Consider the following 20415-nt stretch of genomic DNA (forward strand, 5'->3'; position numbering starts at 1 on the left):
GGTCAACACAGGTGCCATATGGCCCCCGCCCAGTGCACATGGTTGAGGACGAGGTAGTCATGCTGGCTTGTTCAGTATAAATTTGAGCCTTTAGGATGGTGGACTAGCTCTGAGGAAGGGAGCATGCCTCCCGAAACGCGTCAGCATTCCTAACACAGGGACATGTCCTTTTCCACATGAGGTGGATTTGTTTAATGCGATGTTAATCTTCATGTTTGTGAGTATGTTTTTTGCATTCAATACATTTTTAGAAGGTGTCCAAGGGTAATGCACTAGATGCTTGCACCTCCTTTCTTTTGTATTTACTGATTATCAGGACACTAATGATCAGTGCCCTGATTATCAGTGTAGATGTCCCCTGTGTGAATTTGCCTGTTATCGGCTTTCCTCATGCGCTGTCAGCATGAGGAGAGGACTGCTGATAACCAGCAAATCCAGTTTACACTGTGATCAACTGTGATTGGACACAACTGGTCACATGGTAAAAAGCTCTTTGATTGGCTCTTTACCTCGATCTGTGATCAGCTGTGTCCGAAGGAACGATGAATGGTTCCTCAAGCATGACACACAGGGGTTGATTTACTAAAGGCAGTGCATCCAGGCGGTATTTACAGCGCTTCATTTTTTCCACATTTTGTTATGTTACAGCCTTATTCTAAAATGGGTTAAATTCATTATTTTCCTCAAAATTCTACAGACAATACCCCTTAGTGACTAAAGGAATAAAGTTTGTTTGAAATCGTGGCAAATGTATTTAAAAAAAAAAAAAAATCCCATGTACATAAGTATTCACAGCCTTTGCCATGACACTCAAAATTGAGCTCAGGTGCATCCTCTATCCACTGATCATCCTTGAGATGTTTCTACAACTTGATTGGAGTCATCCTGTGGTAAATTCAGTTGATTGGACATAATTTGGAAAGGCACACACCTGTCTATATAAGGTCCCACAGGTAACAGTGCATGTCAGAGCACAAACCAAGCCATGAAGTCCAAGGAATTGTCTGTAGACCTCCGAGACAGGATTGTATTGAGGCACAGATCTGGGGAAAGGTACATAAAAATGTCTGCAGCATTGACAGCCCCAATGAGCACAGTGGCCTCCATCATCCGTAAATGGAAGAAGGATTCCAGGACTCTTACTAGAGTGGGCCGCCCGGCCAAACTGAGTGATCAGGGGAGAAGTGCCTTAGTCAGGAAGGTGACCAAGAACCCGATGGTCACTCTGACAGAGCTCCAGCGTTTCTCTGTGGAGATAGGAGAACCTTCAAGAAGAACAACCATCTCTGCAGCCCTCCACTAATCAGGCCTGTATAATAGAGTGGCCAAACGGAAGCCGCTCCTCAGTAAAAAGCACATGACAGTTTGCCAAAAGACACCTGAAGGACTCTCAGACCATGAGAAACAAAATTCTCTGGCAAGCAACATGTCTGGAGAAAACCAGGCACCACTCATCACCTGGCCAATACCATTAGTATTGTATCAGTATGTATCAGTATGTACAGTGAAGCATGGTGGTGGCAGTATAACGCTGTGGGGATGTTTTTTAGCGACAGTAACTGGGAGACTAGTCAGGATTGAAGGAAAGATGAATGCAGCAATGTACAGAGACATTCTTGATGAAAACCTGCTCCAGAGTGCTCTGGACCTCAGACTGGGGCAAAGGTTCATCTTCCAACAGGACAACGACCCTAAGCACACAGCTGAGATAACAAGGGAGTGGCTAAAGCCCCGTACACACGTACCGATCGTCGTCATACAAACGTTCGTCTTTTCTCCCCGGGATGTCGATGTCTGTTGAAAAGTGCAAAGACAGCACAAGAATGTTGTCCGCCGACTTCAGCTGACTGCAGAAGTGATGTCATGTAATGGTTAACTTTCCCTGTGTTTTTTCTATTCTGAGCATGCCCAGTCTTGCAAATCTGCGGTCTGTCGGCAGAATTCTGTACTGACTGGCGAACAATCGTCCGTTCTGGTGTCGGCATACAAAAATTTTCATGTTTGCAAGAAAGACTCTTGTCCGTAGAATGTGCGCAGACAGCTGTCGGAGGCACCATACTAACAAGCGTACAATCGGCAGATCTTTCGTCCGCCGACGTTTGTATGACGACGATCGGTACGTGTGTACGGGGCTTAAGGGATTGCTCTGTGAATATCCTTGAGTGGCCCAGCCAGAGCCCAGACTTGAACCCGATTGAACATCTCTGGAGAGATCTGAAAATGGCTGTGCCCCGATGCTCTGCATCCAACGTGATGGAACTTTAGAGGTCCTGCAAAGAAGAATGAGAGAAACTGCCCAAAAATAGGAGTGCCAAGCTTGTGGCATCATACTCATAAGGATTTGAGGCTGTAATCGGTGCCAAAGGTGCTTCACCAAAGTATTGAGCAAAGGCTGTGAAACTTTTTTTTTCTTTTTGATAAATTTGCAAAGATTTCAATTTTCTTTCACGTTGTCCTTATGGGACATCTTTTGTAGAATTTTGAGGAAAATAATGAATATAATCCATTTTGGAATAAGGCTATAACATTACAAAATGTGGAAAAAGTGAGGTGCTGTGAATACTTAGCTAGAGAATTTTCCCCACAGTTTAGCGAATGAGGTGAATGCGATCATTTGCAAGCCTCAGTGCTGTTTTTATTTTCCTTGCACCCGATTGGGTATTCTTTGCAAAGGGAAATTTCACCACATTTACTAAGCTCTGGGGAGAATTCCCTTGCAGAGCGAACAGCCTTTTTTCTGATGTTCCTTTGACCACGGGCAAAAAATCTGATCCTATTATATGGTATGAATTCAACTTTCTCCTGTCAGTCCCTGACATTGTGTCCTCCTCGCCTGTGGGTGGCGCTGCTCATTGATTCCCAAACGCGAAACACGGAAGTGTTCCTGTCTCTGCTTGGGCTGCAGAAGGCGAGATTGGATTCAGGGTCAGAGATCAGCTCGATGGTGAACCTAGGATTATCTAGAGTGGACGATGAGGTTGCAGCTAAGCATCCGGTGTGTGGTGGGATTGGGCTGGTTGGGGACATGTATGGCAGATTTATCAGCACAGAGTACTGAGGAACTACGAGTCCCATCATGGACCATACTTAGGAACATTTTCAGATACATAAACTTACAATTAAAACATAGAAAACAGTGAAGAATTAGAATGTGTGTATATATATATATATATATACATATTCATACATTTGTTTTAAAGTACTTATTTTATATAAATATTTTATATATATATATATATAATGTATTTATTTTTTTTAAGTATGTACAAGCAAAACAAAAAACGACACTAAAAAAATGTTATTAAAAGTGTTTGTATGTTTAAAGTCTAAAGTATATATATATATATATATATATATATATATATATATATATATATATATATATATATATACATATACACATACACACACAAACACTTTTAATAACTTTTTTAGTGTCGTTTTTTGTTTTGCTTGTATAGACTTAAAAAAAAAAAAAAATATATATATATATATACACACAGACACACACACTTTTAATAACATTTTTATAGTAGTGTTTATATATGTATGTATTATACACTTAAAAAAAAAAAAAATATATATATATATATATATATACACACACACACCTATTTTATAGTGGTGGTTTTGTTTTTGCTTTTATACACCTAAAAACAATAAATATATATATATATATATATATATATATATATATATATATATATATATATATAATTATTTTTTTTTTTTCATAAGATATAATCAATATATTCTCAAGCAAAGAAAAGGCAAAAAATAAATAAATAAAAAAACACTATAAAATAGTTGTTTAAAGTGTGTGTGTGTGTGTGTGTGTATATATATATATATATATATATATATATATATATATATATATATATATATATATATAATATATTTTTTTTTTGTAAGAATTCTCTGAAAGTGATAATTTTCATGGTGAGCTTCCAAAGTGTGAGCAGTATTTTTATCAGCGGGGGAGGTGGTGGTGGGAGTTAGTGATGACTGGGTAGGTATGCTGGGACATGTAGTCTGTGGTATGGGGTTGGACACATTGCAGTTGCTGAGCATACGTTGTGGAATGTGACCTCCACATATCAGTAAACTTACTCATGGGGCATGGGATTTACAAGGAAATGATAAATGATTGTTGGAATTCTGGGTCATGAGGCTGAGAGTTCACAGAGGACCTGTCATCAGTTTAACCCCTTTACAATCACCCAACACATATGTGCAGCAACAGAAGGCATTTAGCACCCGCACAACACACGTATGTGGCGCTAGTTGGCTGTTTATTTGCTGAGAGCGCACTCACTGCGTGTGCCCCCAGCACTATGACCGAGCTTTCACAGACAGCTCTCAGTTCGGGCTCTAGATCAGTAGCCGGTGGGACCAGCTTTCAATCTTGTGACCGCTGTGACAGTGCTCACGTGTTATTGATCCTGCCCACCCCCCTGGTGTTTCATACTTTTTAAAGGGACACCAGGGCAGGTGGGAAGGGGTTAAAGGGTACCTTGCAGGATGTTACCATCAGTGACCCACCTCCAGCCGGGTACATTAAATAGACCTTCCCCCCCACTTTTAGTACCATTTACATTGGCATGCAACTCTTTTTATTTTTTTTTTGTTTAGGCCCCATTTACAAAGAGCAGAATCAGATTTGCTCTGCAGTGGATCTGTATGCTGATTCCCTGCTGAGCAGAGCAGAGTGGGTGGATGACAGGTCAGTGTTCGCTCCGTTTATGCGGAGCAGACGTGGACACAACCCGCGTTGCTCTATGGGCAGTCAGGTGTAAACGGACTCCACTGTCCTTTTACACCCGATTCCCCTCAATCCACCTAGATGGAGGGGAACAGTTACCCTTCTGTTCCATTTTAGCAGATTATATTGGTGGTAGGCAGGTGTAAATGGACATGTCTGTTTACACCCGCCTGTTAATAGAATAAATGGACCATCTGAACAGGTCTGCCTGAAGAACGGACAGACAAGACCTGATCGGATCTTTGTTGTGTCCATTTCCTGGTTTCCCTATGACCAGGGATGAGCTCAGGCGTGTTCGGGTATGAGTCCCAACCCACCTAAGCTTTCCAACCAGGAAGCTGTCAAAGCAGACAGTCAATCACAGGCAGAGGAGGAATTCCCCAACCCGCAGCCACACATGTATACACGCCCCTTATATACGTATACATGCAGGGCAGGGAATGCATTCACTGCCTAGTATGATTGGATGACAGCTTTGACAGCTTCATGGCAGGATAACTCAGGCAGGTTCGGACTGGTGTCTGAACACGCTTAGGTTTATCCCTATGGAAGACGTACCCCCAGCCTCACTGATCCCCTCCCCCGGGAAAACAATGTCATCAGTGCCTTCACAGAGATCTCATACCTCACCTGCAAGACGTTGCAGTGATGTCATACTGCGCATTTGCAAGATGAAGCATAATGATGTCACGCTGCTCATCCTGCACCTGCATCATAAGATGTTATTTTCCTCTGCTCAAAAAAAAAATCTTTCCCCCAAGATCTCACAAAATCTTGGCAGAAGGCTTGATGAATGTAATGTACAACACATTCACGAGATGAGCAGTTAGTTGTCCCCTACTAAATGATCATTCATTTTAGGGGTATGAAATAAGCAGTAATATTTATCTTACTCCAAGCTCAAGCACCCTTCTTTGCTACATGATCTCACGCATGTGTAGTGGGGAATCAGCTGTGATTCATCAGGAAATCACAGCTGGCTCCCAAATCCAAGATGACAGTTCCATGGACCCCCAACCGTGAGAAGATTTGTCTGCAGGAAGACAGCTTGGACTCGGTGGACTGGTAAGTACCTGATTTTTGAAATTCAGCAACTACAGTATCTATACCGCCCACTGCAAGGCTAATTTTATTTTTGTAGTTAGAACTTCTGAAACTGTTTTTCTATTCTGGTGATACATTAATTCCCCATTTCATGTATGAGTGTCACAGCGATCAGAAAAAGGGGACAGTCCCCCCTAGGGGGCAACAAATAGAAATAAAAACCTGACAAATTTAAACTCAATCAAAACTAAAAAAAAAAGGGCAATATGTCTGGAATTAGGCTTTAATATTTGATGAGAACACCACTTACTGACAGATACTTGATTTTGCAGCACATTAAAAGTCACTCATATGCTCACTGACACTTTATTTCTTGCAGGGTTTATCAGGATATGCATCATGCCAGTCACAGGCTTTTATGAAGGGGGTGGTCACTTTTGTTACAGGTAATAACATGATTTGTAGAGCCTTCTGCAATGGAAAAGGTTCCTTCCCGGATAAAATGAACAATATGGATTGTCCCTTTAAAAATATTATATTACTGACTCACTTTTATCTCTGTTAATCTTATCCTGGCGATCGTATTTCGTTATGCATCCTTGAGAATATAGAAGGTCGCTTAGAGTTTCGTTTTCTATTGTGAGTAATGCTTAAATCATGAGTATAATTTTACCAGAGTGTGAATCTGCCTCCAGGAACGACAACCCCTCTCCACCCTTTCCCCTCTTCTGCCCAATCTCACCCTATCCGTCTGTGCTTACTTCCCCAATCCCATCATCCTCTATGTGGGACACTCCCTGTAGGAGAGCCTGGGGACATGAGAGCTGTCTTCACATCCCTAAACTTTGCCCATGCTTATCCCCAGCTCCTTATGCCACTGCAGAGTGCAGAGCTGTCCATTCCTCCCAAGCATCTCCCACCTCCTCCTGTTCTCTCCCATGCTGCTTGAGAGTGGATGGCAGGAAAACAACCTTCCTCCTTGTTCTGCTGTCTCCAACTGACTCTCCAGCGGCCCAGGGGGGTCTCAGCACAGGGATCACAAGAGGGGCCAGAAGTTTGGAGCTCTCTTTTGTTGTTTTCTCTTTTCCACAAAAAGTGCAGCCTAAACAGAATAAACAGCGCTGTAAAGTTAACTTTTTTTGAATTTGTGAAAAGGTAAAATTAATCCCAAAACTGACCATAGGCAGGAAGTTTTTTATTTTTAGTGCAGTCAGCAGGATTCCCTTATCCACACAAACCAGGTTGATGGAGGAATCCCCCCGCAGTGACATTGTATTCTAAGGCCCCTTGCACACGGGCGATCTGATCCAATCCGCCTGTCAGTTTTTCAGGCGGACCTGATCGGATGCTCCATGCATCCCTATGGGGCAGTGGGTGTCAGTGGGGACATCTCCGCTGACACCCGCTGCTATCCGATTCCAATCCTGTCCGTGAAATCCGGGCAGATGGAAACTCTATTTTCCACCCGTCTGGGGGATCGGATTGGATGAGAATGGACAGGCTGTCCATTCTCATCCGATCTCCCCATAGAGGACAGCGGGGATCTGACAGCTCCGTCTCCGCACACAGAGCTGAGACGGAGCTGTCATTCGCCTGCTCAGCGGGGATTGGCGGATCGATCCCCCACTGAGCAGAACGGACTCCGTTGGTGGGACCTGCTGCTGTCAGAATACACTGATCAGCAGCTACAGCCGCCAAGCAACACAAGTTTTCCAACTTGTTCATTCAGCAGCAGTCGATTAAATGATCAACTTATGTGTAGCAGGGACAGCCATACTCTCAACAAAATTCAGCAGGGAATTCTATCACTGTATGCCCAACTTAAGGTTTTCTAAACCCAGGACTCTGCACTCACTATGCAAACAGAAGGAGCAGTGCTACAACCCATACAGCTCACCACGAACGAGCTCCCGGGTGTTATGACTAAGGCCTTATAGGCTGAAACGCGTCAACTAATATTATCAGCAGTTGTATATTGTGGTTCCTGAATGAAGATGAAGATTTTTTAAGAGCAACTACCGGTGTGCCGATCATCTTTTTACATCTGCATTCACTCTACCTGGTCTCCCACAGAACATGGAAATGCATTTATTTTAGTAATTATAAACCGCTAAATACCTTTTCTCATCAGCAGTATATAGCAGTCGTGACTTCCATCAGTGTCCAGCCAAGCACTAGTTAAAGCTTGTAGGAGGAGTTTTCATTCTCCTCTGACTGTCCTATGAGGCTGCAGGTCCCCTGACCCTCTGTCTGGACAGTGCTAAATGGCCCTCGGCCGATCACATGCACCCTCCCATAAAAAAAAATAACTCTATAGCATTACACACCAAGCTGAGCATGTGCAGAGTGCCTCCTTACTGCATATACAGACTGATTTTACTGTTGTGGGTTTACTAACACTTTAAGTGAGACCCGAAAATCTAACCCCCCCTATCCCCAAATACAAGCGCTGACACTAATTAGGCTAAACTGTTCCTCTGCATGCTCACCTCTGCACTGAGTTTACACAACACTGGTGACAGATTCTACATATAGAGAGAGAGTTTAGTGCTGAAGGAAGCTTCACTTTAAAGTCTATTATGACAGTGTCATGACCAGCTGACCACCTAAAGTGATGGTAAACCTTCACCTTTAAAATCAAACCATTCAGTTTAAAATAGAAATGAAAGGCAAAACAGCTGTGTCTAGATATGAAAAAAAAAAAAAAATATATATATATATATATATATATATCCCCTTTTCTCCTTTTTATAAGTGATCACATTCCCTCTGTTCTCAGCTGTATAAGAGCTGGGGGAGGAGAAACAGCAGGACAATGATCTTCCCAGTAAATGGCTGGGGGGGGGGAGGGGGGATATCAGGACAAGTCTGATCATTGGAGCAGAGCAAGCTGAGTTCCCGGCACAACTAGAGAACTGACCACAGTGTGTTCTCCTGTTTAGTGTGGTCAGTTTTTAATAAGAAAGCAGAAGGACTGTCAGGAACACCAGGGATTTCACACAAAGGAAGCAATACAAAGAGAGCAGGATCCTTTTTATATAAGTACATGGTACAGCATTCACATATCAGAAATATTAAATATTGGGTTTGCATATTCTTTAACTGTCTGCCTCCCATCGTATTGTCAAATGACGGACAGGCAGAGGTTCTCTCATTCTGGGACAACATCATATGAGGTCTTTCCCGTCTCGCCCCACTTGTGTGCCAGTGGGGGCGTGTGGCAATTGGTGGTGCGCTCTGTCCCTATGACACGGCGCATCAGCCGACGATGAGGCTCTTTACCCGTGTGATCTGCTGTGTCCAATTACAGCTGATCACAAGTAAACAAGGAAATGCCGGTTATCGGCATTCCTTTCCTCATGCTGACAGAGTGTGAGGAGAGGGGAGCCAATCAGCGGTATTTCCTCACAGGAGATCTGTACAGATAATCACTGTACTGATTATTAGTGTCCTGATTATTAGTGAAGCCCCAACAGTGCCCAGCAGTTATGCCAGTCAGTGCTGCCTATCCCAACCCATCAGTGCTGCATATTAGTGCCACCTCAGCAGTGTAGCCTATCATTGCCCATTAGCCCACACCAGTAAAGAGGAAAAAATACTTTTTTACAAGAATTTTTAACAGAAACTAAAAAAACTTTTTTTTTTCAATATTTTTGGTCTTTTTTTTTTCGTTTTTTTTTTTTAAAACATAAAATAAAAAACCCAGTGGTGATTAAATACCACCAAAAGAAAGCTCTACCTGTCTAAAAAAATATATTAAAAATATGAAAATTTTGTTTGGGTACAGCGTTGCATGACCGAGCAATTGTCATTCAAAGTGCAACAGTGCTGAAAGCTGAAAACTGGCCTGGGCAGGAAGGGGGTAAAAGTGCCCAATAGGCAAGTGGGTAAAATCCACCTTGATAGGTGCTACTGATTGCACTGTGTTCCCTGAGAGACCACATATGAAGCATGCACTAAACCTTGTTCAATTAACAGTATGTTGTCAATTATTAGAGAAGCAGCAGTCCCAGTAGACATCAGTAGTAGCTGAGATGCCAAGTGCATAGCCCCCCCCCCCTCCAGTAGCAGTGTATATGGAGTCCCAGTGGTCTTATCTATTTCCATAGCCAACAACAACAACATTTCCTGTAGTCTGCATTTTATAATTGTCCTATGAAAATATTAAGACTATTTACAACAATGAACAATAGCTGCAACCACAGGTAGCCCAGCTCTGCGTTTACCTTTCAGTAATATCTCAATAAGATTATATTATATAATTCTATCATATTCTTATCTGTGTTGCAGGTACTGTCACTGCAATGATCATCCAGAGTGCTTTGAAGAGGAGACTTCCATATCCTATGAAATGGAATATACTGTTGTCTGTAGGTAAGTCAGAAACTCCCAGGAGATGGAAACATATTCAAGCATCTCCCCTACCTTAGGCTGGGTACGCACTAGTAGAATGTCTGTTTTAATAAATGTATTCATCTTTTCAAAGGACTGTACAAATCGTAAGCTAACTGCAAAATCAATGAGTAAGTAATAAAGTCCCCCAGCACAGGTGGGATATAGCAATATACCAATGACAAAGATAAAGATATCAAAATGTTACGCCAAGGCATTTGCAGCTTAACCAGTTCTGGACCGGAAGGATTTGGCCCTTAATGACCAGGCCATATTTTGCGATTCGGCACTGTTTTACTTTAACGGATAATTGCGCAGTCGTGCAACGCTGTACCAAATAAAATTGATGTTATTTTTTTCCCCACAAATAGAGCTTTCTTTTGGTGGTATTTGATCACCTGACATTTTTATTTTTTTATGCTATAAACAAAAAAAAAAAAAAAAAAGCAACAATTCTGAAAAAAAAAAAAACAATATTTTTCACCTTCTGTTTTTTAACATTCCCACAAAAAAAATTAAAAAATCAAAATTTTTCATCCTTTTAGGCCAATTTCTGCTACATATTTTTGGTTAAAGAAAAATGGCAATAGGCGTATTTTGATTGGTTTGTGCAAAAGTTATCGCGTTTACTAACTACGGGAAAGATTTATGTCATTGTTATTTATTTCATTTTTTTTACTAGTAATGGCGGCGATCTGCGATTTTTAGCAGGATTGCGGCAAACAGATCGGACCCCCTAACTGACATTGACACTTTTGGGGTGACCAGTGACATTACTACAGGAATCAGTGCTAAAAATATGCACTGTTACTTTAATGACACTGGCAGGGAAGGGGTTAACCTAGAGGTGATCAAAGGGTTAATTGTGAGCCTAGGGGAGTGATTTCTAACTGTATGGGGGTGGGCTTGTGAAATGATCACAGAGACCTGTGATCCTATATAGAAGGATCACAGGCGCTCTGTAATCATTTCAGAGAGAAGAACGGTTGGCTGTGTTTACAACAGCTGACCCTCCTTCTGCGGTGAGTGATCGCAGCCGCTTGTCCTGTGCATCGGCATCCCTGCTGCCTAGTGGAGACGGGAGCATGCCTACGGTGGCACGCGCTCACCCCACAGCAACACGTGCTCGACCGAAATACCCCTAAGTCGTTTCGTGCAGCCGTGCCAGCCTGCCGCAGTAAAACTGCAGCGGGTGGTCAGCAAGTGGGTAAACAACAGATGAATTGGTAGAGAATAATCTCAACATAATTACAAACTATCCTACCAAGGCGTACAACAATCCCATCCAGGGGACTCTAAAGAAGATTGTATCTCGACAGTCCTCCAACCCACTGTCCCACTAGTAGAATTTCTAACAAAAATTTGTATGAAAATTCTTAGAACATTTGAATGTTGGAAAGTAGTTCAAGATTTTTTTTTGTATTTAACACTCCATTTTGAAATGAATGGACTTTACCAAACAAAAACCACATAACACTGCTAGAAATACATTCGAAAAAAAAACATTTCAGACACAATCATCATGGGCCGGATGCTGTTCATCACCAGCTTGTTGGGTTGCTATGGTGATGGACAGCATCCCGCCCATGATGATTGTGTCTGAGTCTATATTAAGCGGGTGTCCAATGTGCCTCTGTTTCCGCTGATGAAGTCCCGCCTACGGGACGTATCACGTACAGGGGAGGGGAGGAGTCTCATGACGGCACCCGTGGTCATCCAGAAGTGAGTTGTACCTGTACGTGGTTCACTCGCAGATTGATTTGCTGTGGATACTAAGCACTGGGTAACAGTGCTGGGCCTGTAAGTGTAATTTTTTATCTTAATAAATATGAAGTTTGAAGCAGAGAGCACTATGTATATGCTTTTACCTTTACATATGATACCCGCTGAGGAGTCCGGGATTGGATCCTATTAAGAGACAGATTGGTCCTTTCCAGTATCGCATTGTCTCTGGAACTTCCTCTATTGCGGTGGATGTGTGCGGGAATTACCCATGTTTTTTAGTACCCCGGAGGGGAAAAGTGTTTTTAGACCTACCTGTTGACTTAGGGGTCTATTATTGAGGTGAGCGGCTTGAGTTATCTGTGGTGGAGGATTTTTGCACTTTGTCACCAGCAAGTTGTCTACTCAGAAGCACGACTCATCGCTTATTGGGGACTGTTGTGCGTTTTCTTTGCACTATCCTCTACATTCATCTATATTTAGTTAATTAGCGCTGCACTGATAATTTATTATGGACATAGGTAAAATACCCTCAACACAGCCTATTGCCACCAACCAACTCCCAGGGTTTTGATCCATGGGTAGACTGCATATACAGTACAGGCAAATGTGTCCACAATCCTGAGCATTCCCGTGCTGCACCGGATGAAGTCTGTGCCAAGTGTAGAGTGAATGTGTCAGTGGTTGCTTACATATTATCCCCCACCTCCATGCATGACAGCTAAACTGGAATTATGATGTCCGAACTGGCTTCTGTCACAGCCCACCACTTCTAGATCAGCTTATCCAAAAGATATGCAGGGATTTGAATAGTTGTATTAGTGTTGAGGCGACACATTCTGCTTATGGTTCAGATCCCTGGCAGGTAGGAAAGTGTCAATGAGCTGAGTTGAGGGTGTTTTAATAATAGCCCAAATTACTCCCTTAGCAGGTAGGGACATTCCCATTATTAGTAATTGCTAGCATGGTTTCTCATACCTGGAACTGAGTTTCCACAGTGCTCATTATAGTCTGTCTTCAAATTGAAGCTCCTGGATGGCAGTTACCTGTGTTTTTGCAGCTCTGAATCAGATCACTCTGTATGACTGATCAGAGTCTGTAGTCTACATTAACACTTAGTATCCAGTAACAAAAAGCAGAGTATGGATGTGCTGGGGTTAATATGTGCCAGGGGCTGACTGGCAACTTCAGCCCAGGGGGCAAGTATAAACCAGGAGCCCATGGTGAAGCGAACAAGTCCCCCTCCCATTCCCACTCTTCCCGTCCTCCTTTCGGACACCCATTCCAGGCTGAAGCCCTGCTCCAGGTACACTCTACTCACCGGCTGAATCCGGGTTCCCAACCTGGGCAGTTGGGGGAGCTGGGAAAGCTCGGTTGGGACTGGCCAGGGGAGGAGAGTCTCCAGTGGGGCATGGAACCGGCCTCTGCTCAGACACAATTTACACCATCCATGCTGGGGAGGGAGGCCTGCGCTAAGTCTTTGTCTTCAATCCGCACTCAGTAGGTCAGTGGTGGGGACTTTTTACTTCTCTTCACCAGGAATCCTTTAGGCATGTCTGTGGCAGAAGCAGTGCAGCCTTTTTCACAGGACATCAGAGCGGCCTAGGGGGCAATTGCCCCCCTTCCCCCTGACCCAGTCCTCCCCTAATATGTGCAATTTTGCACTACTTGTGAGAAACTGCTACTGTGACGGAGTCCTTGGTAACTGAGCTAAGCTAATAGAGAAGCCAGGAACCTGTGTATCTGTTGTTTTATGTTGCTAAATAGAGTATCTAATGGATTTGTATAACTGGATACAGTGAAGCTGATTCTTTGTATCTTTTGTTCCTCATTGAACAGAGCACATGTTTGGATTGTTACATCAACTGGCTAAACGCTACAAGGACACAGAGCTGTGGCTGGTGTTTATTGTACAATTGAACTACAGTATTTTTTCAATTGCTGGAAAGCACCTTAGTCCAAGGGTGTATCTATCTGGAGCCCATGGATTATATTGCTGCAATAGCTGTTTTATTATAAGACCTTTCTTTTTATCCTGACAGAGAAGCATAGCAAAGGTGAGTATCAGTGGGTTATTGGTTACAAGACAGCCTGTCATTTTGCCCTTAAATGGGCAGAGTCTCACATTCGTATATAGGCGTTTCGGATCACGGGCAGAATTGCCGCGATTCTGCCCGCAATCCTGAATCATTGCAAGTCGCGGGACGCCCGTGCGATTCCTGTGACTTGCAAAAGCACCCCAGACGCATCGCGATTTTGCCGCGATTGTCGCCTGACAAATCGCGGTAAAATCGCGCAAACAGAATCGCAGGACGCCGGTCACCCAAAATACGTTTTTGTACTTCTTTTGGGCGACAGGTGTCCCCGCAATTCTGTTTGCGTGATTTTGACAGGGGACAATCGAATCGTGGCAAAAATCACACTGCGTTTTGGGGTGCTATTGCAAATCACGGGAATCACGCGGGCGTCCCACGACTTGCAATAGTTCGGGATTGCTGGTGATCCGAAACGCCTATATGTGAATGGAGCCTATTTGATTAGGGAGAGAGGAGCGCCTGGTGTCCAGAATAAGGAAACTCTTAATGAAGAATATAATCGTTTATTGGATGTAAAACATGTACAGGTTAAGCCAACAGGTTTCAGTGGAATTGCCTCTCTTTTCTTCAGGGCTAACATGAAAACGTAGACGATGTATAATCAGTATTTTATATATAGGTGTTAAAAATACAAATTTTACAGTGTCTATGTTTGTATGTTAACCCTGAAGAAGAGGAAGGCAATTCCCCCAAAAGCATTGGCTCGATCTGAGCATGTTTAACTTCCAATAAAAAATTATAATCTTCATTAAAGTGATTGTAAAATCTCTCTTTTTTCTTTTTAAATAACAAACATGTTATACTTACCTTACCTGTGCAGTTGATTTTGCACAGAACTGCCTGGATCCTCCTCTTCTCGGGACTCTCGTTGCTGCTCCTGGCCCCTTCCTCCTGTCAAGTGCCCCCACAGCAAGCAGCTTGCGATGGAAGCACCCGAGCCGAGATGCAGCTCCGTGTGTCTATTCAGAAACAGCTGCCACTTGGCCCCGCCCCTTGTTTCTCCTGATTGGCTAACTTACTTTGACAGCCGCGGGAGCCAATGACGCTGCAGCGGTGTCTCAGCCAAGCAGGAGGGAGAGTCCCAGATGGCCGAGGGACTCGTAGACATTGCTGGAAAGAGAGGGGGTTCAGGTAAGTATTAGGGGGTGCTGGGGAGGCTGCTGCACCCAGACAATGTTTTATCTTAATGCACAGAATGCAGTAGGATAAAAAATCTACTGATTTTTCAACTCCTTTAGGGGTTTCCTTATTCTGGACACCATGTGCTCCTCTCTCCCTATTTATATTATCAGGTCAAGCTACAGCTCTGTCACACCAGTGTGGTAGCAGCCCATATCTCCACAGAGAGATCGACACCATCATTAACCCGTGGAACAACCTAATATCGATCGAGAAGGTCTCTTGCACACAGCATGTTTATTTAACTCTCCTAGAAGCCAGCAGCGTTTTTGTAGAAAAAATGGCTGATGATTGTAAAAATGTTTTAAGCTTTTAACCTTCCTAGCGGTATTCCTGAGTGTGGCTCGGGGTTAAATTTCAGTGCCAAAAGCGGTAACCCCAAGCCACACTCGGGGTACCGTTAGGAAGATCGCTGGATCCTGGAAGAGAGGGTACTCACCTTGTCCCCGGGATCCAGTGATGTATCCCGGTGGTGGATCTTCATCCCGATGCTCTGTGCCCCGGCTTCTGTCTCCTGCAACGTGACGCTCGCAGGGGGGTGGAACCGGCGGCAAATTCAAATAGTAAAACTCACTGATACATTACAAAATAAAATAAATTCACATTCGTTTGCCCTTCAGTGCCCTTTCCTGCAGTTTTACTGTACTTTTTATGTATATATATATATATATATATATATATATATATATATATATATATATATATATATACACATATGTGTGTGTATGTATGTGTGTATATATGTATGTATGTGTGTGTGTGAAATATATATATATATATATATATATATATATATATATATACACACGTATATCTATATATAGTGCCTTGCGTAAGTATTCACCCCCCTTGAACTTTGCGACCTTTTGCCACATTTCAGGCTTCAAACATAAAGATATGAAGCTGTAATTTTTTGTGAAGAATCAACAACAAGTGGGACACAATCATGAAGTGGAACGAAATTTATTGGATATTTCAAACTTTGTTAACAAATAAAAAACTGAAAAATTGGGCGTGCAAAATTATTCAGCCCCTTTACTTTCAGTGCAGCAAACTCTCTCCAGAAGTTCAGTGAGGATGTCTGAATGATCCAATGTTGATCTGAATGACTAATGATGATAAAAAGAATCCACCTGTGTGTAATAAAGTCTCCGTTTAAATGCACCTGCACTGTGATAGTCTCAGAGGTCCTTTTAAAGCGCAGAGAGCATCATGAAGAACAAGGAACACACCAGGCAGGTCCGAGATACTGTTGTGGAGAAGTTTAAAGCCGGATTTGGATACAAAAAGATTTCCCAAGCTTTAAACATCCCAAGGAGCACTGTGCAAGCGATAATATTGATATGGAAGGAGTATCAGACCACTGCAAATCTACGAAGACCTGGCCGTCCCTCTAAACTTTCAGCTCATACAAGGAGAAGACTGATTAGAGATGCAGCCAAGAGGCCCATGATCACTCTGGATGAACTGCAGAGATCTTCAGCTGAGGTGGGAGACTCTGTCCATAGGACAACAATCAGTCTTATACTGCACAAATCTGGCTTTTATGGAAGAGTGGCAAGAAGAAAGCCATTTCTTAAAGCGGAGTTCCGGGCACAAAAACAATTTTTTTTTTGTGCCCCTCCGCTAGGTAGAGCTCACCTGAAAAGGAATTTGATAATTATTTTTATTTTTTTTGTTTACTCACCTTTTTATTGAAGATCGTAAATACTCACCTATGACTGCTTCCTCCTCCAGCGCCGAGGCTCACCCTGTCACTTCCTGCCTCGCGATGATTCCTGGGAGCTAAACGTCATCGCTCCCAGGAATCAATGCGACGGCACCGGCCCCGCTCGTCATTTCCGGGCGACGCCGCATTCCCCTGCTAAACAGCTTCTGGGCATGCCCAGAAGCTGTTTAGGAATGCGGCGCCGCACCGGAAGTGACGAGAGGGGCCGGTGCAGTGCATTCTGGGACACGAAGACGCGGAAGAAGACAGAGAAGAAGACCGCGCCGGCTTCAGCTGCCCACAACAGAGATGGAAACGCTGTGGAAGAAATTTTCTAAGTAAGTATTTCTTCTAAAAGGTAAGTGCGAACCGGGACAGATCAGAGGCTAGCCATTGTGGAATGTGCTAGCCCTGACTGTCTAGGGGGTATGTTCATCAAAAAATCATTTCTGTGCCCGGTACTCCGCTTTAAAGATATCCATAAAAAGTGTTGTTTAAAGTTTGCCACAAGCCACCTGGGAGACACACCAAACATGTGGAAGAAGGTGCTCTGGTCAGATGAAACCAAAATCAAACTTTTTGGCAACAATGCAAAACGTTATGTTTGGCGTAAAAGCAACACAGCTCATCACCCTGAACACACCATCCCCACTGTCAAACAGGGTGGTGGCAGCATCATGGTTTGGGCCTGCTTTTCTTCAGCAGGGACAGGGAAGATGGTTAAAATTGATGGGAAGATGGATGGAGCCAAATACAGGACCATTCTGGAAGAAAACCTGATGGAGTCTGCAAAAGACCTGAGACTGGGACGGAGATTTGTCTTCCAACAAGACAATGATCCAAAACATAAAGCAAAATCTACAATGGAATGGTTCACAAATAAACATATCCAGGTGTTATAATGGCCAAGTCAAAGTCCAGACCTGAATCCAATCGAGAATCTGTGGAAAGAACTGAAAACTGCTGTTCACAAACGCTCTCCATCCAACCTCACTGAGCTTGAGCTGTTTTGCAAGGAGGAATGGGCAAAAATTTCAGTCTCTCGATGTGCAAAACTGATAGAGACATACCCCAAGCGACTTACAGCTGTAATCGCAGCAAAAGGTAGCGCTACAAAGTATTAACTTAAGGGGGCTGAATAATTTTGCATGCCCAATTTTTCAGTTTTTTATTTGTTAAAGTTTGAAATATCCAATAAATTTCGTTCCACTTCATGATTGTGTCCCACTTGTTGTTGATTCTTCACAAAAAATTAAAGTTTTATATCTTTATGTTTAACCACTTGCCGACCGCCGCACGACTATCTACGTCGGCGGTCAGCCCCTCACAGGCAAACTGACGTAGGTCTACGTCGCTTGCTTGTGAGGGTCTAGGGAGTGAGTGCGCGCCCCCGGAGGCGCGCTCCCGCGTGGTCACGGACCCCCCGCGCGTGTGACCGGCGGACCCGATGTCCGCCGGTCACTCTGCGATCGGCGGGGGAGAGGGAGAAAGTGAGGCGGCTTTCGTAAACAAGCTGCCTGTCATTCTCCCCTGTGTATGAAAGATGATCATACGGTTCTACTATGTAGAACCGTTGATCACCGTTCATACAGCTGAAGCCACAGCCAATCACAGTAGAAAGCACGCCCCTAGGGACACACATAGCCCCTCCCTTTCAAAAAAAGTTAACCCCTTCACTGCCAGTGTATTTTTACAGTAACAGTGCATATGTGTAGCACTGATTGTTGTAGAAATGTCACTGGTAACCCCAAAAGTGTAAAAAATGTCAGTCAAGGGTCCGATCTGTCCGCCGCAATGTCGCAGTACCACAAAAAAAAATCGCAGATCGCCGCCATTGCGTGTTAAAAAAAAACAACAAAAATGACAAAAATCTTTCCCTTTGTTAGTAAACGCGATAACTTATGCGCAAACCAATCAAAATACGCTTTTTGCGATTTTTTTTTACCAAACATAGGTAGCATAAAACAAATTGGCCGAAAATGTTAAAAAATTTTGATTTTTACATTTTTTTGGGGGGAATTTCATATAAAAAAATGTGAAAAATATTCATATTTTTGCAAAATTTACGCTCTTTTTTTGTTTATAGCGCATGATCAAAAAATCGCACAGGTGATCAAATACCACCAAAAGAAAGCTCTGTTTATGGAAAAAAAAGTACGCCAAATTCGTTTAGGTACAGCGTCGCACGACCGAGCAATTGTCCGTTAAAGTCACGCAGTGCCGAATCGCAAAATACCCCCTGGTCGTTTAGCAGCCAAATCCTCCGGGGCTTAAGTGGTTAAAGCCTGAAATGTGGCAAAAGGTTGAAAAGTTCAAGGGGGCCGAATACTTTCGCAATGCACTGTATAGCCTGAGGGATTTCCAGAGGAAACTGCAGAATTGCAGCAGACTTTCTGTGTAGTAGTATGGTATAGTGGATGTACGGTATGTCGATTACTCAACAGTTCATTCACCAGAAATGTAGAAATCCTGCTTTTAATCAAACAATCTTTTGAATTGAAGGAAACCCTAGACACACCTACTCAGTGCAATGAATAGATGCCATTGTGTTCAGACAGGTGTCTGCTTTTATATCAGTAACTGAATTATTTTATGGACATGCTGCTTGGCGCCAAATGTTGAACTTTATGTATTCTTGGAATTACATTGTAAATTGTTTTAATAATTCAGAATAATGATCTGTTGTACATTAAATTATTGTTGTGTGGAAATTATTTTCTGTACCATATTTCCATTATTATATTACAAATACAGATCTACAGTACATCTTACATCTGGTGCCCGAAACGAATGAATCATTACCCAGAATAAAACAATCAAAGTCATGTTCTGTCTGCACTGTAGACTGTTCTGTTAGTTCTGTTTACCATCCTGCTTTGTCTAAACCAGCAATATATAGAGTGCAGAAAAAAAATTATATATATACACACACACACACACACACTTTTTCTCGATATTACAGTGTAATCTACACAGCCCTGGCAGAGAACACAGCGGCTGGCAAATCAGCCTTTTCTTTGTCAGCTCATGCGCATTGAAGCACATCTGATTGGCTCCTATGCTCCCTCTTTTTTCAGGGCTAGATGATGCTGTGCCTTTAAAACATTTGTAGTGGCTACATGACTGCATTCATATTCAAAAACACAATCAGCTTGATTTACTAAAACCGGTGAGTGCAAAATCTGGTGCAGCTCTGCACACAAGCCAATCAGCTTCCAGGTTTTTTTTTTGTCAAAGCTTAATTGAAGAAGCTGAAGTTAGAAGCTGATTGGCTACCATACCCAGCTGCACCAGATTTTGCACTCTCTGATTTTAGTAAATCAACCCCAAAGTGTACATTTGTTAACCAAATAGTTAATATTTGCATTGTTAAATTCCCTCTTACTTCCTGGGAGGGAGCATGAAGCCGACTGTTTGGGATTACAACCGTCGTTATACTGATGTGACAAACTGTCAGCAGGTAGGAATCACAATATTTGCAGCAATGATTTATTGAGTATTTCTGCAGA

At 42.9% G+C, this 20415-nt stretch overlaps 1 protein-coding gene across 1 annotated transcript in view; it reads left to right on the forward strand.

The window, feature by feature from the left end:
- Window positions 1-2840: 2840 nt before the first annotated feature.
- The window catches only part of TMEM141 (transmembrane protein 141), a 30433-nt gene continuing 12858 nt past the window's right edge, over window positions 2841-20415 (forward strand). The window contains exons 1-3 of the mRNA XM_082264497.1: window positions 2841-2995; window positions 6189-6255; window positions 10100-10183. Of these exons, the coding sequence (XP_082120623.1) occupies window positions 2942-2995; window positions 6189-6255; window positions 10100-10183 (205 nt within the window). The 5' untranslated portion in view covers window positions 2841-2941. The remainder of the gene's footprint in view (window positions 2996-6188; window positions 6256-10099; window positions 10184-20415) is intronic.

The sequence above is a fragment of the Pelophylax lessonae genome, assembly GCF_965119305.1.
Source record: "Pelophylax lessonae genome assembly, chromosome: 7".
Taxonomy (NCBI): Eukaryota; Metazoa; Chordata; class Amphibia; order Anura; family Ranidae; genus Pelophylax; species Pelophylax lessonae.